Raw genomic sequence first — 24,967 nt, 5'->3', positions numbered from 1 at the left:
ATTTCTTTCCTATTGCTGCATTCATCTAAACTACATAGTAGATCGACTTTATCTCCCAATATTTTAATTTGCCTAATGAAGATTTCAATTCATTTAGGGTCCGTTTGGATACCGAGAAGATTCTGTTTTAGATTTCTCACATTTGCAGCCCTTTTTGCATTGTAATTTGGATCGGATCAAATTCTTGGATTTCTAATTCAGCAGCTGACAGTGAAAAAAATCAGATTTCTAAATTTGTTGTGGAAATAAGAAATTGGAAATCCACAGATGTGGCAGTTTCCTTCACCCTCTGTGCTCTTCAACCTCTTCCCTCCACTAGGAAGTATCCCCTTCCCCCGTCTCCCTCTACATGAGCTGCCGGATCTATTCATGTTGTATTCAAAACTCAATTCCAAATACAAAATGGGAGGTATCCAGACGGGCCCTTATAGATGAGCACCGGGGTCGATCATCTATATCATTGAACTTATAAAATATGGTTTTCAATTAGAAGTAGGAAAATTTTCAGATTTTCTCACCCATACGAAATGGATTTTGGGTGACCAATACTAAATATTGGGGAATGTTATAAGGCCTAGGTCTAATGCATCCCACTCATACAAGCTGAACTTTTGTTAATTGTCCCTTCCCACAAATAGATGAGAATGCTTCTCTGAAGAGAACTTAGATAAGAGTGTGGAGCAGTAGGATTGTGACCCACCCACCATTGGGGGAATGCATATTTCCACCCTCTTTTATCTGTCACTTCCAGAACACTAGGCTGTATAACTTTTATCCAATGTTTTCCTCTACTGGGGGGAGGTTTTACTGTATACAGTTTTACCTCTCTGCTTAGTTACGTTCCAGCTTCGAAAGCACACAGCTTTTTCAGTTTTATTTGGAGAAACGGTCCAAACCGCAGATAAAGGCAACGCAATCACATCGATCTGCGAGACTTTATCACACATACATACAAGAGAGATCGATCACTTTAACTGCTTTCCTGACCTGGGCTGTTCATAGTCAGGGGATTCTAATAGATGGGAAATGATATCGCCACCCTCTTTACACTTATCTCCTCCCCTTGTTTGTCTTTTCTTAAAAAACAGAAACTCATGTTCAGGAAGTGACAAATAAAATAGATGGCTTTTTTTTCACTGGTTTATTGTATGTAAATGATATCCTCACTCTGTGTTGATAAGGGCACTCTAAAAGTGGCGATTCTCTTTTTCCAGAAAGAAAAAAGGCTGTATCTCCACATCCTATTATTTGTCTCTTCCTCAAAGGAACTGTGTATGTTATGTTCCGTTTGGTTGCATCACTTTCCTTGGAAAGAACCTGAAAAATGGTACCAAGACCATGCAGGTGACCTTTGTTTTTTTTTTGGCTCACTTTTTAAGTTGTTTTCGAGAAAAGTCTGTGCTCACTTTCCCAGGAAAGTGATGCCCACCAAAAAGAAAAACAAAAGAGGATGGAAATATCATTTCTCTATTATAAAATGCACTTTCGTGTGATTAGTAGGAGTAATTGGAGAGAGAAACATACTGATTTTCTAAATTGTACAACTCTTGTTTTGCTGCTTTACACAATCCTATTAAGTTTACTTGACTATGGGTCCCTTTGTATGTGTTGTGTAGAAAGAGAACTCGATAATTATTCATTTGCTAGTGAAAAGTGAAGATTTTTGTAGATAATGAGAGATGTTTAGGAGGCCCATTCGAAGTACGGGTGCAACTTCTGCAGGGCTCAACCCAAGATAGGATAGGTTAGGCCCGTTTGAGAACATATTGTGAGTCCAAAATTGATTATTATACTCAAATTTATGTTTATTTTTAGTCTAAGAATCAGTTGCACGGTTTTCAAAATAAAAAACAAACAGCGTCTTAGGGTTGGAAGGTTTAATGACAGGTTAATTCTGCTTCCGCCGAAGCTTGGGAAAAAAGGTGAGATTTGTGGGAAAAAGAGGTGTGGCGTTCAAGGCGGGGAAAGAAGGGTCCACCAATCCAAGCCGAATCTCTCGGCACATCTCCCACCAGAATCTCTCCCAATTATTAACATAATCGACTACACCATACCGTACTGATACCATACAATCTCTCTATCTTTTTCCTCCTCCAAACATACACCTCTCTTCAAGCCCTAATTTTCTCCTTCCAGGTATCAATCTCCACCTTCTTTTCAATCTCTATTCGATTTTTGGTATTTTTCTTCTTCTTTGAGTTAGACGGTGAAGATATAGGGCAACTTTTTTTTTTTTTTTTTCCCTTCTTTTTTTCTTGCTCTTTTCGAACTTTCTCGGGAAAAATTTCTTTCTGGCTATTTTTCTTCCATTACAAATTATACTAGAAATATGATGGAGTACAACAAGTCTCAATCGAGTTCCTGATATTGTTGTGGATTTTGGGATTGAGCCTTTAGCTCAATGGTCCAAATTCTGTTCTTCAATTTGGAGGTCGGAGGCTCAATATCAGCTTACCCACCCACCTAAAAAAGATATTGTTGTTCATTATGATTAGGTTTTATAAATTGAATTATTTTTGTAGTTATATTTTCCCCATCCAAAAATGTTGGTAATAACAATTGCAGTAATTGTACATGAGAATGCAGAGCATGGACTATAATTATGAAAAAATGAGTATGAATTTTAGAGTATTGATTGGAAGCAGTAAATAAGAATTGAATTACAGGAATATCAACATAGTATAAATAACTACATAAATAAATAGTGAGATTTAGTCCTTCCCTGATCCAGTGGTTTGTTGGGCTGATCATTGATGGTAGAAGCATTTTCATGAATGGATGGTGATGTAATGATGGGCCTTGATCCCCCATGTATTAAGATCGCGGGGGATGCTAGTGATGCTGCACTAATGCTTGTAGTAGAGATGGGAAGATTCTGCCCTAATGTTTGTAATGATGGGCCCTTAAAGCTGCCCTGATTTTTCGTTAAGCTAAGCATGACCACATCCACTCGTTGAAATCATCCTAATGTGGTTTGAAGCAATTTAAGGCCTTCAAATCAACTTGGGGTAGCAATCTTTGGTGGGATGTCTGTTTGGTCCCTCTAAAGAAAAGCTCTACCAGCTGTAGCTGTGTTGAATCTGGTTTGGAGCCATCATCGCAGTATAGTATAGCGTGCCAGTAGGACTAACTACTTCCCTTGACCTCGGATCCATTAGGAGTTTTCTCCGTTATCTTTTTTCAAATTATTGACATGCGAAGCTTCCTTGTATTCCCTATGGAGCAGAATGTGGAGTATTGATCTGGACGGTCTGGAAAGAGGGAAACAACAATTATTTTTTAAGACAAAAGGTTGCAAGCATGCTACCTGTTTCTGAAGATGAAGCTGCTACTGATAGATTCGGCCCTCTGTGATAAAAATTGTTGGGGCATTTTAGTGATGGACCTATAAGAAATTGGAAGGTATTCATCTGGAGTAAGTTGCCAAGGAGAGAGATGTGTGCTAGATGGAATCCCCTCCCCTGCTGATTACATCAAATTAACTTTCGACGGTTGTTCAAAAGGAAACCCAGGACCAACAATTATTAGCAACACCTGTAGAGATGTAAAAGGTGATATTATTCTATCCTTTTTCAGGGCCATAGAGACTACATAATCAAACAAAGTGGAGGTACCATGTGCTCGTAGCGGGACTGCATATCTTCCAAGGGATGATGGAAGGAAGACTCGTGAACGAGGGGGGCTCAACAAATGCAATTGCATGGGTAAAAAAAGGACAGTTGTGGCCCATGTAAAGGTAGGAGCATTTCTCTTATTCACACCCCTAGGAGTGCGAATGATCTTACAGAGAGACTGGCAAAGAGCGGTGTTTGTAGATCTGTTTTATATTCGGCAACCTCTGCTCAATAATATGCTGCTGTAATTTTTTATTTGTTTAATAAATCTGTTAATCTCTTCAAAAGTAAGGAAAAAAGAGAGAATGAACCAAGGGTCCAAAAGAGAGTGAAAGTGCGTGAGTTAAACATGGCACTCAAACGAAGTGGTGCGTGTAAGAGAATGAACCTACTCATATGAAGTGGCGTGTGTGTGTGTGTGTGTGTGTGAGAGAGAGAGAGAGAGAGAGAGAGAGAGAGAGAGAGAGAGAGAGAGAGAGAGAGAGAGAGAGAGAGAGAGAGAGAGAGAGAGAGAGAGAGAGAGAGAGAGAGAGAGAGTAGAAGTGTGTGCGCTGTTAGCGGGACTGCATATCTTCCAAGAGACACTGGAAGGAAATAATCCCTAAGAATGCAAATGATCTTGCAAATAGATTCGCAAAGAGCAGAGTTTGTACATCTTTTTTTATAGATAGGGCAACCTCTACCCGATAATATGCTGCTGTAATTTTCCATTTTATTAATAAATCTCTTTTTCTCTTCAAAAGAAAGAAAAAAGATAGATTGAACCCTGACTTGGTTCTCTTTTCCTTTTAGACATGCCTCCCCTTATTTCTTCAAAAGAAAGTAAAAAAGAGAGAATGAACCCTGGCTTGGTTCTCTTTTCCTTTTAGAGATGCCTCCCCTTGTTTCTATTTAGGTTTCTTATTTGGATATGATAGAATGGAAGAAAATGATCCACGTAGAAGAAATGATGCGTATTGTAGGCCCAATAAGTGGCATATTTGCCCAGGAGCTTTTAGGATTTTTATTATCAGGTTTTAGTTTTTTTGGGGATTTTATTTTCCATGTTATTTTATTTCAAGGTATTTTAATTGCCTATATATAGGCCTCTTGTATTAGGTTTTTAGAGATTTTGATGATGAATGAATGAATTGAGTTCATAGATTCTCCCCTTATCCCTCTTCTTCTCCCCTTTCTCTTCTTCCTCTATTTCTTCTATCCCCTCTTCCTTCTATTCCTCGTACCCTGGATCACATCAAGAACCCAACTTGAGCTAGGATTAGAGCCGGATAGATTCTTTTCACCGTCTTCATCAAATTTTTCTGAAGGATTCATCTAGCCGACCCTAGCTAGTTTGGGACAAAGGCTTTGTTGAGTTGAGTTGAGTTGAATTTGTAGCAACCACAAAAAAAAAGAAGCATTGGAGGATTCTCAAAGACAGGGTAATGAGAGTTTTAGGGACAAATTTAACGTGTTAGGAAGATATTGAAGAGGATATTTTAAATTATCAGATTTCATGCTTTTTGGGGGTTATAAAAAGTAGGTGTTGGTTTTAGAAAACAATGATATGGTTTTGTAGATAGTAGACAATAACGGAAACAACCTCTCTTTAAAGCAAGGGTAAGGCTGCGTACATCTAGCCCTCCCCAGACCCCATAATGGCTGGAGCCTCGTGCACTGGGCTTCCCTTTTTGAACCTTTATAAAATAAATATTTATCTCTTTGGTTAACATGTGTTCATGTTTTGGTTAAATATGGTGATTTTGTTTAGTAAACTCTACTTTAGGTATTGTGTTTTTTCATGTTCTTGTCTTGTTTATGTTTTGAGCAAGATATCATGTTGCGTCAACCACACATTTAATATCGTGATGAGAATTTGTATTTAATTGTTGAGAACTAGCAAGGCAATCACGTCTTGATGAACTAAAACGACCGTGACACTACACACCTGGTGTATGTGCTTGGTGACTGGGACCATTCGTCTGATGGACCATCACAGGGTGACCCAGTAGGTCCAAGTCCGGTGTCGGACAAAGATCTCGATTGCAAGATTGAGGCATGCAAAAATTGACAACTTAAACACTTCTTTAGGACATCTTTTTCATCATGGTTGATCGGCGGTCTAGAATCATCCAATGAGGGTGGGACCTAGGGCAATTAACTGGATTTGAGATGGGCAACAATCTGAATGGACCTTCGGTTACCTTTCAAAAAAAAAAAAAAAAACAATATGAATGAACCCGATCACCATACATGCTGCAGTGGGTCCATACCGTTTAGGGTTCTTTTCTGTTGCAAAAACAAGATCGTCTTTAAGGAATTTTCTTTAATTGTTTATCTTATGTGGATGAATGAATTTTATGTTGATCCTCTTCTATTGCATGTGATTTTTCACCACTTCTCTGATAATGTATGCTACCTTGATTAGTGAGGAGTTGTCGATCGTCTAAATAACATGGGTTTTTAGTGGGCAACAGTTGAAATATTGTGGTTTGGAATTTTGAGTACATGACCATTCTTTATTGTCATTAGGTCATGCATTTCCATTATCTCAGGCTTTGAGATTCTTAGATCTATGATACGATCTTAGAGAAGATTGTTCTATCTTATCCGCTGAACTCAGATTATAAGCAATGGAAATAGAAAAACCCAACTCACATCCAAAAGAAACACTAGGATTTACATGGCTTGGCAATTGTACTTCGGAAATAGAACAACCCAACACACATCCAAAAGAAAGACAGGGATTTACATGGTTTGGCATTTGTACCTACGTCCATGGGCGTGTTCATCTTTTCCACTATGAGAGATGATCCCCTCCAGGCTTACACGTCTTCCCTTAAATAGAATTAGGGTAGAGTTTTGATACCAGCTTAACCACTAGTCTGCCATCGCAAATCCAAAAACCTTTTTCCTTTTCGAATCCTTAGTCAAAAGTCAAAACAGCACCGGAGCAACTCAACCCGAGACAAATGAAGTTGGACTGAATTTTGGCTTTGGCCATCTTACAACACTTCCTGATTAGGCTGCTTATTTGAGTTGATATGAGCAAATATGATTTAGTAACAATAACGTGAGCTGGGTTGCCTATATAACTATTAGCGATTTGGAGTGGGCTCAATATTGGCATTTCATTTTGGATATTTTCTACCTAGTAGGGTGGTGATTGATTGCAAGAAGATGTCTCTTCACCTTAGAAGACATTGTTTCCTCTAGAGCTCACTCTCAATCCTGATTCATCTATATTCGCAGCCCCTTTCTCCTTTTTCTTTTTGCGTTTTAAGGTTGCTACTACTATTATTATTATCATTGGCACCATTATTATTTTCTTGCTTAGTTGGAGAATAAGTATTAATAACAAGAGGGGTAACAAGAAAGAGGAATTCAAAAGAATAACACAATGTGGGTGTAAAGTCTCACATTGTAAAGGTATTGCATTATCCATGCTTTGCAAGCTTGTCGACATTTATAGTGGCCTCAGGATTGAATCTGAGTGAGGCACTGTTACCACGGGACCTTAGAGGTGTGCCATTGATGTCCTGAAATTTTGGGTGCATTGGCCAAAGGGGAGAAGTGCTGTCTTTTGCTCACCTTACAATCTTCAAGGTGTCCTCTTTGGTTAAAATTGGTATAATTGTAATAGTAAAATGTTGAGGGTGTGCCCTTATATACTGTTATGATACTAAAGATTTAGCTGATATCTTTAATTAAGCAGGTATATTCAGGGGTAAAGATGAGTACATTAGATGCAACCAAGGCAGAGCTTGCTCTTTTGATCTTATATTTGAACAAAGCTGAAGCCAGGGATAAGATATGCAGGGCTATACAATATGGTTCAAAATACTTAAGCAATGGAGAACCTGGTACAGCTCAAAATGTTGATAAAACTACTAGCTCGGCTCGCAAAGTTTTTCGACTTCTCAAGGTTAGATTTTGCAGCTTTATTTATGTTATTAAATTCAAAATCTGAATGCACTTGTGTATCCTCTCTTACTTGATTGGTCCATTTTACATACTTCTGTGTCTCATTGGACTTGCAGTTTGTCAATGACTTGCATGCTCTTATTAGTCCACCTCCTAAGGGGACTCCTCTTCCACTCATTTTACTGGGAAAGGTACATGGTTGTCGATGATTGTGAATTGCTGGTGAAGTTTTTTTGTTTTCCCTTTTTTTCACACAGTGCTTATTACAGTCCAAAAATGCATTACTATCAACTTTTTTGCTTTTGGATCAAGTTGTCTGGGCTGGGAGAACAGGCATCTACAAGGTAAATAGTTGTTTCCGTTTTCTTTTAGTTTTGTGTTTCTAAATGTTTTTCAGAAGAATATACAACTTACCCAGTATAATTGTCTTTTTTTTAGAACAAAGAACGTGCTGAGCTAATTGGCAGGATCTCTCTTTTCTGTTGGATGGGTTCATCAGTTTGTTCCTCCGTGATTGAGGTTTGCGATTTTTATATTTCCCCTTAATCTGTTTCTTGCCCATGACCGCCGTATGCGTTTTTAATTTGTTTTCTTTTTCTTTCAGCTTGCGGAGCTTGGGAGACTGTCTGCATCAACAAAGAAGTTAGAGAAGGATCTTAAGCAAACAGATAAGTATCAAGTATGTTCGTTAAAGTCTTCATACAAGGGAATTAGCATGGGATTCTGTCCTTTGCTACGTTCATTGTAAATAGTATGATCTTTTCATATTGGTGGATGCAGAATGAGGAATACAAGAACAAGCTCAAACAATCGAACGATAGATTTTTAGCTCTGGTAAAAGCATCTATGGATATAGTTGTTGCTGTTGGGTTGCTTCAACTGGCCCCCAAGAAAGTCACTCCCCGTGTAACAGGAGGCTTTGGATTTGTTACCTCACTCATATCTTGTTATCAGGTAATCTCTCACTCTTACAAGTAATGCTAATGCAGAATTCAGTTTATTTTCCAGGCTGTTGAACTCTATTTTCTTGTTTCCCGCTACTGCACAGTTGCTTCCTTCCCCACCCAAGGCAAAGACGCCATGAAGGTGGCAATGTTTTTCTCTAAAAGATTGGAGCCATGAATAATAATTGAGATGGGTAAGGATAGCCATGTTGGCATATGCTTCTATGCATTTACCTGGATAACGAGATACATTCAGTATTGATTCTTGCGCATGACTCATGCTGCTCTATTTATCTGAAATAATATGTTATGATGCCATATATTGGATGGGATGCAGGCATTCTTGCCTCTCTAGGCTTTCTAAAAAGGTAATTTGTTTTCTTTTATACTAGTCCAATGAAAGCATACATGTATATATGCCTCTCTTTTTATGTGCATCTGCCTATTTATACATATTCCACACACGCTCGCACGCGCACACACACATACCCGAAGGCGTCCTTCGGAGTCTCCGTAGTTCCTACAGAGTGGAGACAATGGGGTCAGTCTATGGATTTTCCTTTTGCTACATTTCGCTCAAAGGGTTGAAGGGAGATAATACATCTAGCTGTTCGCAAGGGCCAATTTGATCCTCTTTCACAAGAATCCCATATGACGGAACCCTAGAGAGCCACTGACTCCAATTATCGTCCGATTAATACTAGATCTAACCAACTGCCCATACTACCTCATCTATGTTCTTGACCGCCCATCTTTGTTTCCGTACTCTTTCAGTGGTATGTTTCGGTCGTCTTGGTCTTGGTCTTTTTCCCTGTCCTACCTCATGGTCTTGGTCCTGCTCTGCCTCTTCTTGCTGTCTACTTGTGCTGCAATTTTTTTAGGCTTATGTTTATAGTGGTTTTGTTCCCTGGGCCCATATTTATCTCCGAACCATCTCCATCAATTCTCACTGCCTACTTTCACCTCTAAACCCCCCCATCTATTTAGCGTGTCTTTGCACTTATTACCTGCTCACCGAGGAGCTGTTGGTCTCTCTGGATTCCTTACCAACTCATTCTCTTTCCAGGCTCATGTTCTCTCGGGCTGGCGGCTGCGTTTAGATTGCCAGAATTAGGGATCAGACTCGTCATCCTATTCCGATTCATATTGTGAAACCACTAGAAACAGAATGGAAAAAAAAATAAAAATTTTGTTCCGACCAGTGTAGAATCAGAATACCACCTTTTGGGGGGCAGGAAATAGATTCCGGCATTTTTTTCCCTCCTAATTCTACCCATGCCATCGTCGCTCCTAATTCCTTTCTTTATTGTTTTTGAACCAAATTCCAGAATCAGAATAGGAAGCTGATTCCAGCGCCTTAGTCTTGTAATCCAAACGCACCCTCTAGGCCTCTTTTGAGGTCTGTTTGCTCCTATTAACTCATTTTTACTAGCTACTTTGCCGTCAGGCTTTTTTTTCCCATGTCAAACTGATTCCAGTTCCAAAACAAAAAACAAAAAAAAGATAAGTATTGATTGCCTACAGACATTGGAGCATCTGTTTGACATCAGGCCCAACAACCCTTTAAAATGCCCATTTACTACTCTGATTTGACTTGTTTCGACGTGCCCATCTTACGCTGGCTCCGTTACTTCTGATGGCGTTGAACGAATTTTGCTTCGTGTGATAAAATTTGTTTTATTTTCATCCTTATACGGAGCCTCAAAGAAACAGTTGTCTTACATGCAAATTTGCTCACTCACCGAGACATGCAATGTTAGGACGTAATACACACAGGGACCCATCTATTATTTATATATAACGGGAAATGATAAATGCGCCCCTTTTCATCACATGGGATACCCATTTGCAGTGTACATGGCAATCAGATCCTTTGAATTCTTCTGACGTGAAGTACATCAAACTCTTTGCAGTCATTGATACACTGCTGCTGGGTGTCCCTAGCGATGAAAATGGGCTCATTTATCATTTCCCCATATAACGCATTAGAGGATTAGGATCATCCAATAGAAATGATTTTTGGGGCACAGTTTAGAAACATTGGGGCCCCTGTGCCCCAACAGTTTGCATCTTCAAACTAGGTTGGCTTCATTGTATTTTCCATTCTTTTTTGGACATTACTATGGATTCTTGTTGTGTGTGTGAGAGAGAGAGTACTAGTTGTGACTTGTCAGAATAAGTATAGGTGGGGCCTACGTTGTTCAGAGATCTAAACAATTCAGTTGTCGGGGGTTGAGAGAGAGAGAGAGAGAGAGAGAGAGAGAGAGAGAGAGAGAGAGAGAGAGAGAGAGATAGATAGATGGCCCTTCGTTGAGTGGTAAGAGCATTTCGTCTTCTTAGAGATATGGCCCTTCGGTGAGTGGTAAGAGCATTTCGTCTTCTTAGAGATATGGCCCTTCGGTGAGTGGTAAGAGCATTTCGTCTTCTTTGAGGTACATGCTTTTGGGAGATCGATCCAAATTCACATAGATTAGTTTATTGTTGCTTGCATTTAATTATGAGGTAGTCTAAGGGAGCCCTTGCAAAAAAAGAGGTGAAAGGGCTCCCCCATTGGCTGCACATCACCATCATGTTTTGACTTTTCAGCTGTTATTAATGCATAATGGTGATGTGCAGCCAATAGGAGAGCCCTTTCACCTCTTTTTTGCAAGGGCTCCCTTCATTCTCGAATTCCTCTTTAATTATTAGTTTTTTCTTCCTCTTTCTTTGCTATGTAAGCTTTTTACTAATGGGAATATTTTAAAAAATAAAATAAAAGTACTACTACTTAAAACTCCAAGCATCTCTCCCTCTATAAGTAATGCTGTTGTGATTGTTCCCTATTTGTTTTTTGTAAAAGTGGTGGGCGCATCCAATTCCTGGAGATTCACACATTGTCATTTGCGATTTCTTTAGACTAGTAAAAAGGCACGTGTATCGCACGTGCAGCTTCTTAATGAACTATTTTGACTGGAAATGAATTTAATAATAAAAATTTTTAACAAAAAAGGCAAGTTTATGAAGGTCGCACATTTTTTTGGAAAGTATGATACAGAAAAACGCCTAAGATGGAAATACTCCAAGCATGAGGAGTTATATAAGTGCAATTACAACCTCAAAATAACATATATCAAAAGCATGTGTAAATTTGTATTCTTATGGAAACAATTGTTGAAAGTACATATGTAATCTGTATTCTAATGAAAACTATTGTTGAAATTACATATGTTGAAGAAAATAATGAAGTCACATAGATTTTAACTCACAAGAGCTTTGACCTATATATCATGCAGAATCTCTTGCTGAAAACTGATTTGAACAATTCCTCACTCTGGATGAAAAATTGGTCTCAAAAATCTTGTAGAGTGCAAGTACAATTTTGGAAGCTCGTTAAAATCTTTATAATGATAATTTTACAAAAGGTACATGTTCTACGGATCATCATCAGAATAAATCTTTAAAAAGAATAGCACATATATAAGTAATCTATAAATGGAGAATTTATATGATGGGTGGCCGTGAAAACGTGAAAACACGTGAAGTCTGAAAAAAGTAGGTACGGCCCACTTTTTTCGATGATCCAAACCGTTCATCTGGTTGGGCACAACGTAAATAGGTTGTGCCCCAAAAATCATTTCCATAGGATGATCCTAACCCTACGATCTGTTGAAGATTCCATAAATGATTTTTGGAAATCTCCATTTTCAGATCAGTTCAGATCGGAGGGTTAGGATCATGCTATGGAAATGATTTTTGGGACACACCCTATTTACGTTGTGCCCAAACAGATGAACGGTTTGGATCATAAAAAAAAAGTGGGCCGTACCTACCTTTTTAGACTTCACGTGTTTCTACGACCACCCATTATATACATTCTCCTATAAATGATATCCATTAAATTATCTTTCGAAAACATCATTGTATTGGAAATGAAAGTTTTTGAGAAATATGACATGATAGAAAACATCATTGTACTGGAAAGAGAAAGTTTTGAGAAATAGGACATAATAGAAAACATATAGTACTTTAGAAAAAAGATTAAAAATAACTGGGCCTCAGCTAGAGACTTGGCTGGTAACTCATTATTCATCCCTTTGGACTTTTCTATCTTATCATTGTGTAGAGAAGTAACGGATCAAAATACCTTTTGAGCACTTTTAAAGAATGAAAATTTCAATCCAAAAACTTTGTTTCTATATTCTTTCGAAACCTTCACTGTTTTTTAATATGAAAAGAATTAAGATTGATTTTTTAAGCAGGAAACATGATTTTTAATTAATTATAGTGTAAATTCAGCAATTCGAATTGAATATGCTATATGAAAACTTTCCCTTTTATAACCATTAACTAATTGGGAAAAAACTATGAATCAAAGATTTAAAGTTTTAAAAGTCTCTAAGCAAAAGATGTCAATGTAGGAGTTTCTACGAAGTGTCCATCAAGATAGTGCATTGATGAGAAGTGAGTCATAATTTATTGGAAAATGAGATGATCATATTACTATAATTCTTAAGGTTGTTTAAAAATAATAGATCAAAGAGCGACTGCTCCATGGCTTAGTCGAACCCAAATTGGTTACCTGAACCCAAAATTGGTTACTCGAACCCAAGTTGGTTACTCGACCCCGGACTGGTGCAACGTGAACTCAAACAAATGGTCACTAATTCAAAATTTATGGCCTAAATAGTGAGAACCCATGCATATTTTTCTGGTTTCCTGTATCATAAAGTATAAACAACCCAAAAAAAGTAATGAGTATCTAAAAATGGCATTGAGTTTTAACTTTTATATTAATTCATCCAAGAATTGAGAGAACAAGAGAGTAGTATCTCCGTTAGAAAATCCCATCAAGTAGTAGCTGTCTTGCTATAGGGATTGTTCATGGTTGTAGGCAACATTTAACTTCCATTAGTATTAGATAGGCTTTTGATGAAAAACCAAAAGAATTTAGCAATTAACAATCAATGAATGAGCTATGTTTGGCATGAATTAGCAGGATCTATGTCCTTGTTACCAATACTTAACACTAATTGAACCAAAACAAAGCTTCTAGGCTTCAATGGAACAAATTTCAGATCTATTTGTGTGGAGATTTTTATCGCAATGCAATCATTCCCAAGAGGAAAATTCACATCCTAATAGGCCTAGATCAAATTCCAAACGAGATGTCCAAGTCATACAGGCATTTTTTAGGTCACTACAGTTTAGTTGAAGATATTAAGTTCAACCAGAACCCCAATTTCTGCATATGTTCCATCACTTCAAAAACCGAGAAACGTGCATGAACAATGATTGGTGGTGCGCAGTAGAACCTTTCGTTGATTGATTGGCGGGAGGCAAAAGCAAAGAGTGAAGGGCTTTGTTGGGCAACAAAGAAAAGAACATGCAGGAAAAAATGATTAGTCCACATTTGAAATCCGATTTATACAAACAGACACTTTATTTAAATTCCAGTATTCTTCAAAACATATAATGGCACCCACTTCATAGGATGATCCAAACCGTTCATTTACGCTAATCAACCCGTTAGACTAAATAAACCAAGCCAACTTTGCTTAAACTGAAAACTTATACAAAAATCTGAAAATCATAAATGACTCCAAAAGCAATTTTTGAATCCCCCTGCCCAATTGGCACCTTAGACAAAATAAATCAAGCCAGCCTTGCTCAAATTGAGAACTCACTAATCAAGAAATCAAATTGGGGTCGTTCTCCACAGTGATAGAACCAAAATAATAATAATAATAATTCAACCTTCATAAATTCAATACCCATTACGCCTACAGATCAAATAAATTAGTCCAACATTCCTAAGCTTCAATGCTAATCACCCCATTAGACCAAATAAACCAAGCTAACCTTGCTCAAATTCAAAACACGTAACCCAATCGATCAATTGGGTCTGTTCTCCACAGGTTAGCAGGCATGAATTTATTTTATCCTTCAAAAGGCTCATTCCTCTGTGTTCTTGGATAAAAATATTACCAGAACAAAGTTAGTCAACAGTAGACAAGATAATTTCAAGAAAAAATTGTGCAAGTAGGATATAGAATCAGAAGAACAATTTATCGAAGGATTTACAGAGCAGGGATTTACAGAGCAGCCCCGATGAAAGAAGAAACAACACTCGCACCAGCTTCTGAGAGCAGAAACTATCGGAAATTATAAATTTATTAAAGCCCAGTTTGATTGTAATAGAAAATGGTAAAAATAGAAAGAATGAAGAGATCAACAGGAAAAAAATAAGAAAAAAGGATCTAAGAAGCCCAACCTGCTTTGAGTCAGGAGGAGCTGATGAAAACTCTCCACCATCTCCACAAATCCCCAATTATATCAGTGAATCTCTGTTGCCAAAACATAAGTAAAAATGTCAATATCATGAGATAATATGGAAACTAGGGGTGCAACTCGGGTCGGGTCAACCCAACCCAAAAACTTCAACCCCCAACCCTAACCCAACCCAACCCGAGTTTCAACCCGGCTTGGGTTGGGTAACCCAACCCAAATTGATTTTTCCCTAACCCGAACGCAACCCGACCCGACCCGATTTCCCAAGTTGGGTCGGGTTGACCATGACAATCACCTGTTTACTTTTTACTTTAGTTTATTGTCTGCCTTTGCTTTTTGGATATAAGTTAATAGGAAATATTAAATAAGTATTATAATTGTAAGGATGGAAAGAAAAAACAAAAAAGTCATCAAAAGGTCAAAAACTACAAAAAAAACATGTATACTGACAAACTGTGTTTATCTTTGGCGGGTTCACTGGTCGGGTCGGGTTGCCCGGTCCCCAACTCAACCCAACCCGAATTTAAGTCGGGTTGCCAAATCCCAACCCGGACCCGAACCCAACCCGAAATCGGTCAACCCAACCCGCCCAAAAATCGGGTTCAACCCAACCCAAGTTGCACCCCTAATGGAAACAACATAATGAAGATGTGACACTTACCACAAGACCTTTAATCACGAAGATGAGATAAAAAGGAATGTATTTGTATTTAAAGAAGAGGAAAAACTATCAAATTGCTTTCTCATTATGTCATTCAGTTAGTAAAACCGACCAAAATAAGCATGAATTCCCAATTTAAGAAGAAGAAAAATTGTCAAACGACCAATTTTAGTGGCGTTGATGAGATTATATCTATGATTTTCAAGGGAAAAACAACATCTTTCATTCCTTGCATTTTCGTTCCCGAAAGAACTCTAAATCTGGGCTGTGTAGGAAACAGAGACGATGTAGATGCTGCTATTTCAAAGAAGATACATAAAACCCTACAAAATAAATTTTATATTTCTGATTTTTAGGGAAAAGAAAGGTTCTTTCATTTCAGAAGGGGGATGAGCACAGGTCATGGTTTGGATAATCGAGAGCGTTTTACATGGCAGGGCATGTTTTGACGTATCTCCACAGGTAGAAGCTGATTGAGTTTTGGATGTTTCTTGAGGGCCAAAATAAGGGTTGTTGAATGACGAGAATACCCTTAAAAGGAACCAATAATTTCAATTTGGATGAAAAATAAGCTTTACATTGTTTTAACTTTTAAAAGATGCAATGTTTGGAAATGAAGAAAGTGGTAACATATTTTTCTCAGGTGATTTGCTAGCGTCCATCTCAGAAGGCATTTTGCGGATGCACTGTTGCATTTCAGAGAGACTGAAGTGATTGACTAATTGGGCAAAAATGAGGCAAAACATATGGAATTGGCTAAGGGCAGTGTTAGGCCTTTTTTAGAAGGATAAATTTCATAAAAATGAGGCAAGGTCTGTTTGGCTATAAAAATAAGGGATTTGTCAAGCAACTTCGAGCAAAGGTATTTCGTGGCTCCATTTTGCACTTGGGAATGAGTTTTTGGCTTTTTTTATCTAAATTATTTTAATTCGAGGTGGCTGTTCTCGCATGCAAAAGCAGCCGTGAAATGGCCTAGGTATTTGGTAGGCAATTTGGCCAGGAAGATATTTCGTTATGAAAATGTGACACTACCCAAAGAGGTTTAAGTTTTTGGCAGTCTCTGACTTATTCAGTAACTTTATTTGAGGTGGCTGTTGTCATATGCAAAAGCTGAGATTTTATATGATGTAAGCCCTTGTAGTCCCATATTTTTTTTTCAAAAGTTACTGTACCGACCACATCATAGGATATATGATGATCCAAACAGTCCATTTGATAGAACACAACGTAAATAGGTTGTTACCGAAAAATCAACTCTATAGGATGAACCCAGCCCTATGATCTATAAAGGTTTCACAATATGCAGTTCCTCTATAGATCGGAGGGTTGGGATCATCCTATAGAAATGATTTTTTTGTGCACAACCTATTTACCTTGCGTCCCGTCAGGTGGGCGGTTTGGATCATTCTATAGTGTGGTCATACAATAATTTTTGAAAAATACGGGAATACAAGGGCTTACACCATATAAAAGTGGCAATCTTTGGATTTTTGAGGGGCAAAGAAGGGAAAGAAAAAATTAAAGTTTTGAGGACAGATGTACGTCGGAGTGTAAAGTGAAGGTACAACTGTGATAAAAGGTGGCATTATTTTTTGGACGCTTGCGCTAGGGTAAATGACAAAATAATAATAGCCTGAATTGCTATTGGAGCTCAAAAAGAATAGAGCATGATTTGACGGTGTCTGCGAGTGGCTGAACTTAATGCCGAAAATACTCCAAAGGAAAATCATAAATCTCAACGAAAAAGGTACCGTAGAACAGGATAAGTGTGGAATTAATACTAACGTGAGGATGAATTTAACCCATGATTCACGTTTTATATATAGTATAAGGATTGAAGACATTAAAAAAATAAGCAAAAGTGATCTCATCTGTATTCTGTGTTTGCCCTATTTGAATTGTTGCAGTCTTTTTAGAAAAATTTGGAAGGGAAATTGTTTTTAAAAATTTCTTCTTTTTCCATTGTTTGATTTTTCATGAAAAAATAACTCGAACTAGTGTGATCAAGTTTTATTAGACTCGACTTTAAATTTATACAATTCATGTGAGAGCTAGGCAAAAGTTCAAGAGGGGGCAATTGTTCGGTGCATAGCTGCCATAGTGGGAAGAGACTGCTTGTGGTGCGGGAAACAAAAGTAATAAGTGAGCCATGTACGAAACATCAACAAAAGTCAACATTAAGAGTAGAATAAGCTGGGATTGAGCCTATAGCTCAATAGTCAAGGCTTTGTTTATCTACAAAAAAAAAGGAGTATAATGAAATTTTAAAATCGAAGAAAAGATGTATCGATAAGATTATAGCAGGTTAGGAAAGTAATGTTACTGCAAGTTAGAATTATAAATATTAAATAAGATTTCACAGATCTCAGTCCTAATCCGAAGATTTGTCTCTGGGAAGAACCTGAACCTGAACCTGGTATTGTGAAGCTGAATACGGATGCGTCTCTGTAGAATTGTTGGGTTATTCTCCATCGAATCAACTCCTGATTCCATTTACTTTCTTGAGATGAAAGCCATTCACCAGGGATTGATTCTTGCTAAACATAAGCACATAAACAATGTATGCATCGAATCAGATTCGATGATGGCTGTCAAGATCCACCATGGTGATTTTGAATGTCCTTGGAGCGCAAAATCAGTTTGGAAGAAGATTCAAGCCCTCTTAAACACATTCAGTCAATGGAAAATCGCTCACACATGGAGAGAAGCAAATGGAGCAGCAGATTTTTATTTTTTTTGTCTAAAATTAGTTGCCCTTGTAAAGGAATGGACATTGATCCTAATACCATTCCTGCTCCTCTCTGGGATATTGTTCTAAAGGATTCCAGTGGAGCCTCCTATTCAATTTAAGAAAAAATAATTACCCAAATAAGTGTACTATAAATTAAAAAGAAACCTAGCTACAAACTTATGAACGAAACAAATTAAACGGAAAAGCTTTCAATAACTATGGTTCAATGATCCATACGCCCCGGTAGGAATATTTTCTATCTTAGGAGGATTGGGGTGTGGGTTTATCAAGAAAAAATTTCAATTGAACATTAGAAAGTGATATATTCGCCCTTTTTTTAAAAGTGGGACAGCCCCCTCTAGTGTAAAGGAGTAGTCCGAAATAAGAGGGGCGAATAATTTTCTAGTGCAGTATCTTAGTCAGAAGGGACGACTCAGTCGTATATTAGCCGGCCTTCGGTGTCTACGTTAGAATCCAAGAAAGCATCAGAAATTTTTTTACTTCGGTTTCTTTTTCTAGGTTGAAAAAAATAAAAAAAAAAGAGAAAAAATTATCATAAGAAATGTTTCTAACATGTAGTTTACATGGGTGCCTCTCTTCGAAGCACCAAAATGAGAAGAAAAAAAGAAAAAAAGAAAAAAAGAAAAAAGAAAAAAGAAGAAAGAACGCATTCACCTAATTAAATGTATTAAACAGAGGATTGTTCGATTTTCAAACTGCATAACGCTTGTTTCTCATCATCCTCCTCTTCTTCTTTATCACTACCTGTTAGTTTCTTCGCTCTCTCAGCTTGTAAAACCCAATCTGTTCGACCCAAAACGAGTAACATTGAAACCACACACGAACCCTGAGCAGCCAATAAACCGAGCCAAAGCCCTTGAAAGTCATACCCACGCCAAAACCCTAACCATAAAGCCACAGGCATTCCGACCAAATAAAATGATCCCAAATTGATATTTGCACCCACCCTTGGCCTTGCTGTCCCCCTTAAAACCCCACACCCTGTTGTCTGTGGGCAGTTTCCTAGCTCACAAAGCCCAATTATCGGCAAAACCAAAGATGTTAATTTGATAATCTCTATATCACGTGTAAACATCGTAGCCCAAATCTTCCTCACCATTACAGAAAACCCAAGTGCAGAAAACCCAACTAGAAAGCTACAAGCAATGCCAACCATGGCTGCTAATCTCGCCTTATCAGGTCTATTAGCCCCTAATTCGTTCCCAACCCTCGTAGAAACTCCAAAGCTTAATGAAGAAGGGAAAATGTAGATCAATGAGGTGGTCTGAATAAGAATACCCATTGAAGCAACAGTGGCTTTGGGATTTATTAACAACCCACAAAGAAGAATCATGATTTCATACCACCACCACTCTAAACAAACAGAAATACAACTTGGAATAGCGAGATTCAACAGAGCTTTCCAACCTTTCAAGCACTCCATTGAAATACCATCCCAAGTTTTCTCATAAACCCCAGAAAAATATATATAGATTATCAAAAAGACCACCACGTTAACGTTAGTCCAAACACTCCCAATAGCCACACCTTTAATGCCGAGTTTGAGGACTGAAACAAGCAAATAATTTATAGGAATGTGAAGAAGGATAGATAGAAAGGCACAGTATGTTAGTGGGAGTGTAATGGATTGAGTTCGAAGGTATATACGAATTGGGTGGAGTAGAGATTGGGTGAAGAGGTCTGGTAGTGAGTAGAGAATGTAAGATTGAGCTTCTTTGGCTATGTTATCATCCTGACCGCAGAAAAGAAGGATTGTTCTCATGTTTAGCCAAAGGAGAGCAATGGGGAGAGAAGCGGAGAGAAGCAAAAGCACTGTTTTTTGCAAGGAGAGGCCAAGGATAGTGTATTTTTTGGCACCATAGGCTTGGCCACATATGGGTTCCATGCCCATGGCTAAGCCAGAGAGTATAGAGTACCCTGTGATGTTAGCAAAGCCGATGGCGAGGGCCCCGCCGGCGAGAGCAAGCTCGCCAAGGCGGCCGAGGAAGAGCATGGAGATCATAGAACGACAGTAGAGCAAGAGGCCTGTGATTATCATGGGAAAAGCTATATTAGCTATGGAGATTATTTCATTAATGGCTAGAGAGAGATGGGTTGTTTTGGGATTTGGGTTTTGTGGTGTGGGTTTGTTTTGTTGTTGTGAGAGAGTTGTCGGGGTTTTGGGAATGAAAGGGGTGAGTTGGTCTGTGTTGTGGGTTTGGGGGGTAGAACTTGAAGTTAACTTACACATGTTTTGAAACTCTATGCTTGTTTTCTTCCTTTTTCTTTTTTCTTTTGGGTTTTTGTTTTGTTGGGTTATGGTTGGATGAATGGGGGAGAAAAAAGAGGGAAGAGAGATTTGGGTTCTGGAACAGGTGGGGAATGAAGGGGAGAGGGTGTTTTTAAAAGGAAGTTTGGACGGCTATCGAGGCATGAAAGTTATTTTAGTGTTCTCAGATGACAGCTTTTTAGCCTGACATTCTCTCAAACACTTGACGTTCTTCATTGTCGTTTAGTATCGAGACATAATTTGTGGCCTGCAAAAATCTCTCTTTGTTCCGCTCGTGGGAAGGAGATTTAGCAAAAAAGGTAGCTTTTGTGTATCAAAAGAGAGGAGTGCTACCACTAATAGAAGTAAAGAGGACCATGGGTCATTTTAAGTGTGTGTGTCTTTTATTTTATTCTGTTTTGTTTTCTCACCATCCATCTTTCTCCTTGAATTTTCTTTTCCAAATTGCATCTAGATCCAGTGTTTCAAAACGTGGATGGATAAAAATCCTAGTCGGCAAGAGTCGACTAGGGGGAGATCAGACGCGGGGGAGTTTTGAAGACTATGGGTAGGTCGATTTAAGAAAAATATATAATGTGTGAATGAAAAGTAGTCAAAAGAAGGTACAAAGAAGGCTCTTAAACGTGTTTGCGGGTATAGATTTGCGTCTCTACCAAAGACAAATTAGGACGTTGGATTTTGCAGATGGATGGAGTCGTGAAGGAACCCAAAAACCCTCTCTGACCGCATGAAACATGGAGCTACTCATGAATTTAAGAGAATGAGGTTGAAGCATGCTGTTTTTGAGCAGAGATAAAAAAAAAAAAAACTAACAAACAAAAGTTCCTCCTCTAAATTTTCAACAAGATAATAAAAGAAAAAAACAAAGAGAAATGTTATCAGCACTATTATATTTTGATGAGAGCACTCCTCACTTTATTAAAAGTATGGTATGGCCCGCACCATAAGATGATCCAAACCGTCCATTAGATGGGCCACAACCAAAAGTTATTTCCATAGGTTGACCCTAACCCTCCGATCTATAATATTTCCCAAAACAAAATACTTAGTAACCTTCCGTGGCTAGAAATGGACGTTGAGATGACGTGTAGCTAAAACCAAAGAAAATTCAACACATGTAATTGTGGCTCTCTTAAAGAATCTTCATGTGCGGAAGAGACCAATACTCGTAACGTGCTTCATTAATTAGGCAAAAGTTAGTGCTGATATTTGTGTTCTGAAAGGAGAAAAAAATTAACAGCCGGGCACTTTTGAAATCTCAAGTCAACCATCTCTGTATGCTCGCCAAGTGTTTGTGAAAGAAATTTCATACGTTTTCCAAGTTGTTTATTATAACGTTCAAATTCATAGTCGCTCACACCAACGGTCTCATTAATACAATAATCATGTGGTGTTTAACTTTAAAGACCCAATTCAAGTTCTAGAAATGGGTACATAAGCCCAAGATTCATATAAACCGTTTGAGTGTGTAATTACAGAAATCTCATTTAGTCTTTAAAGAGCTTTTACTATTTTCGTCAATGGCCAATGAGAGACATTGGTGGAAAAATGGAGTCCACTTACTTTTTTTTTGGGGGTAGGTAAGCTGGGAATATCGTCCACTTGCTAATTACTACTAGTCACACTTGCTACAGTTAAGGGTGCCTCTTAAGCAATGACTTTTGGTACTTTTTGGTAAATTTCAAGCCACCCATGCCAAAGGCTTGACCGAGATAAGGTCCCAAAGACTATACCTGAAATAGAAATGGAAATGTGGAAAAATCAACAAAAAGTTTCTTTCTAATGCCATGTATTTACTTGTACAAGAATTGAATTCCTACTGAGACATGTAGAGGGGTTGATACTTATTGGGACTTTTAGAGGGAACGGATAGGTTGTTGTTAAGATGAAATCTGCAGAAAATGCCAACTAGTTTCTATTGAAAATTTGCATGCCTTGAACTTTTCTACATTAGTATGCTTGTCTTCATTTTATTTTCTACACATATCTTCGTAAAGTTCAAGGCAGCTGCGATCTTTGATATTGTGACCTAACGTGTCCTTTGCTCTTAAAAATGATGAATGATTCTAGAAAATCTCTTTTTCAACATGAGATTATCTAGGACCCAAGCCGGCACCTTATATTTTATTGACTAGGTAAAAAAAATACAAGAGGGGACATCCTCCCTTACCTTGAAACCCATGACAATATTAGAATTACTTACACCGAATACTTGAAAGAACCAAGGTACTATATCTTAAAGCACTCCTAGCTTTAGAAGTAAGATCCCTCCAATACCCAAATGCACTAGCTATTTAATTTAATATCACAAGCAGAGTTGGCTAAAGAATCGGCAACTTGATTGGTCTCTCCATACTGATGGGACATCATCAGCTTTTGCACTAGTAGGAGAGAGTGCAATTCTTGCTAGAATAATTTGATGGAGCATGGGGAGGGGTCTTTATTATCATTGAGAAAGCCAAACAGCCGATTCTGGAAAGTGTCTAACTAATAAATGATCTTAAACTTTCCAAATTAAATTAGAAGGAAAAATTACACATTTGGGATGAGATTGCTGAGCTCATCAGGGTGGTACTCGGTCATAAGGAGATTTTGTTGCTTGGCAGAAGAAAGAGAGAAATTGCCATTTTGACTGTTTATTTGTTATACCATAAATCATGCCATAGGGTCCATGTTTTATCAACTCATACTTCAATTAGAACATCACTATACTATTAATCTTTAAACTTAAGGTTTAGCCTTAAGCACTAGAGATTAAGCATCCCCACAACACATTAGTAGTTCAATCGGAACAATTTTGAATCCAATAATCAGTTTTGAACACACAATCAATTCTCGAAATTCAAACAAACAAGACCTAAATTAAAAGGTTTGTGTTGGATTTTGAGAACTAATTGTGAGTCAAAAACTTATTATGGAAGTCAAAATTAAACTTAAATATGAGTCCAATAATCAGTTTCGAACTCACAGTAGGTTCTCAAAATCAAAAACAAAACTGTGCCTGGGAGATCTAGGATAATCTTTCGATATGGTTGTAGGGTTTGATTCTGCCACTGCACTCGATCCCAGATTAAAAATTGAATGTAGCATCTTTTTTCTTTATTATTATTTTGAATGCAAAAGCTAGTTCATGCAGACTGAAACCTGACAATAACAGGATTCCAGCCAGAGATGTCAATATTCTATACATGTTAAAGTTTAGTTGGTAGTTTTACTTTCTCCTTTTCTTTTATTTTCTACATGAACAATCAATTATGAGAACCGATTGTGAGTACCAAGCTGATAATTGAACTCAAAATTTAACGAGGAGCAGCATGAAGGGAAGGACATGTGACAATTTATACTTCTCTCTCCGTCTTTCTCAGCATATTTGGATTCGCTTACAGTACAACAGCATATAACTTTTTCTTTTGTTGGTGTCATTTCACCATAGCTTTTGATTATACTCAGATATGTGAAGTAAAACTGAGGAAAGTTGATAAAGACAAAACAACTTTGGCTCGCTTAGTTCGAGATGAAGACACCCCTCACCTTTTTTCTCTAATTATCCTTTGGTTATCCAATTTTCACTCCATATCCATACTATATATAGTTGTGAAGTTTACTGTAATTAATAAATACCTTATAAAAATAAATTTCATTAATGCTCTGGCTCTAGATTTACCTCACATTTTTATCTAAGTATACCTCAACTTAGTTCTACTTTCACTATAAAAAAACAGAGAAGGACAATACACTTCAAATTAGTTCTACTTTCACTAACAAGTAAGACTGTGTTCACATATAAAGAAGAGATGGAGATTGAAACCAATATAGATTCATTCCGCATTGACTAGCAAAATAGAGAAGAACACTCCATGTTGCAAGCTGTAAGTAATAGAAGCTACTTCATTGTCTAGACCAAGCAAAATGTGGGAGAAGTAAGACTCCCACGAGTTGGGTCCTACTTAATGGTGTACCCCTTTCATCTTGCCGATATTTAAGGAGATAAATGAATCAATCTGTAGCCATAAAACATGTTCTCTACGAAATTTTTCTGGGTTCCTGAAACTCCACCTCATCTACATGTGGAAAATGCATTGGGTTCCACTGAAACTCCACCTCATCTACATGTGGAAAATGCATTGGGTTCCACTGAAACTCCACCTCATCTACATGACGAAAATGCAATCCAACTTTGAATTCCTGCATATGCGACAAATCAGAAAAATGCTGAATTAAGATTGCAGATAGTGTTTGATGTGAGCAGAGTGCAGCTGGAAACAACCCGTTGGATTGGAATCTGTGAAATGTAATACACAGTGGATCCTGATCTTGCAGCTTTGGGTCCCACCATCACTACGCACATACACAATACCATTGATAGAAAAATAGATTTCAATGGTATTGTGTACTATCCGATTTTTGTCGGCCATAGGATAATAGAGTCAGTGTATTATCCGATTGTCGGCCGAGAAGCGTACGATTGATTACCCCCTTCGTTTTCTGATATGCACACCCTTTTTGTTTTTTTCTTAAAATACAACGACTAGTACTGTCGGGATCAATGGGGACAAT

General features: G+C 37.8%; 2 protein-coding genes and 1 long non-coding RNA gene across 3 annotated transcripts; 1 reads left to right on the top strand and 2 right to left on the bottom strand.

Moving 5' to 3' along the window:
* The first annotated feature begins 1,853 nt into the window (after positions 1 to 1,853).
* Positions 1,854 to 8,898, top strand: LOC143888145 (peroxisomal membrane protein 11C-like). The gene is made up of 8 exons (XM_077392470.1): positions 1,854 to 2,136; positions 7,309 to 7,518; positions 7,634 to 7,708; positions 7,787 to 7,861; positions 7,956 to 8,036; positions 8,122 to 8,196; positions 8,298 to 8,471; positions 8,566 to 8,898. The coding sequence occupies exons 2-8, from the start codon at positions 7,327 to 7,329 to the stop codon at positions 8,599 to 8,601; spliced, it is 708 nt and encodes a 235-aa protein (XP_077248585.1). The 5' UTR covers positions 1,854 to 2,136; positions 7,309 to 7,326; the 3' UTR covers positions 8,602 to 8,898.
* A 5,261-nt stretch (positions 8,899 to 14,159) lies between these two features.
* Positions 14,160 to 14,850, bottom strand: LOC143887311 (uncharacterized). The gene is made up of 2 exons (XR_013254129.1): positions 14,712 to 14,850; positions 14,160 to 14,592 (listed from the first exon to the last, which is right to left on the bottom strand). It is a non-coding gene; the product is annotated as an uncharacterized LOC143887311 (long non-coding RNA).
* A 2,647-nt stretch (positions 14,851 to 17,497) lies between these two features.
* Positions 17,498 to 20,702, bottom strand: LOC143887309 (protein DETOXIFICATION 49-like). The gene has a single exon (XM_077391419.1). It carries the CDS (start codon positions 20,369 to 20,371, stop codon positions 18,809 to 18,811), a length of 1,563 nt encoding a protein of 520 aa, XP_077247534.1. The 5' UTR covers positions 20,372 to 20,702; the 3' UTR covers positions 17,498 to 18,808.
* Between the last annotated feature and the right edge of the window lie 4,265 nt (positions 20,703 to 24,967).

Source organism: Tasmannia lanceolata, unplaced genomic scaffold (genome assembly GCF_043159265.1).
Source record: "Tasmannia lanceolata isolate RefF3 unplaced genomic scaffold, GAP_Taslan_0.1 ptg000012l, whole genome shotgun sequence".
NCBI classification, from domain to species: Eukaryota; Viridiplantae; Streptophyta; class Magnoliopsida; order Canellales; family Winteraceae; genus Tasmannia; species Tasmannia lanceolata.
Note: the sequence above shows the minus strand (reverse complement) of the source record. Positions and strands in the feature narration are given on the sequence as shown.

Bases quoted from the DNA above. Each gene is read 5' to 3' on its own strand.
- LOC143887309 (XM_077391419.1), bottom strand. From the start codon at position 20,371: ATGTGTAAGTTAACTTCAAGTTCTACCCCCCAAACCCACAACACAGAC.
- LOC143888145 (XM_077392470.1), top strand. From the start codon at position 7,327: ATGAGTACATTAGATGCAACCAAGGCAGAGCTTGCTCTTTTGATCTTA. The intron at 7,709-7,786 runs GTACATGGTTGT...TGCTTATTACAG, and splicing joins CACTCATTTTACTGGGAAAG to TCCAAAAATGCATTACTATC. The intron at 8,472-8,565 runs GTAATCTCTCAC...GCTACTGCACAG, and splicing joins CACTCATATCTTGTTATCAG to TTGCTTCCTTCCCCACCCAA.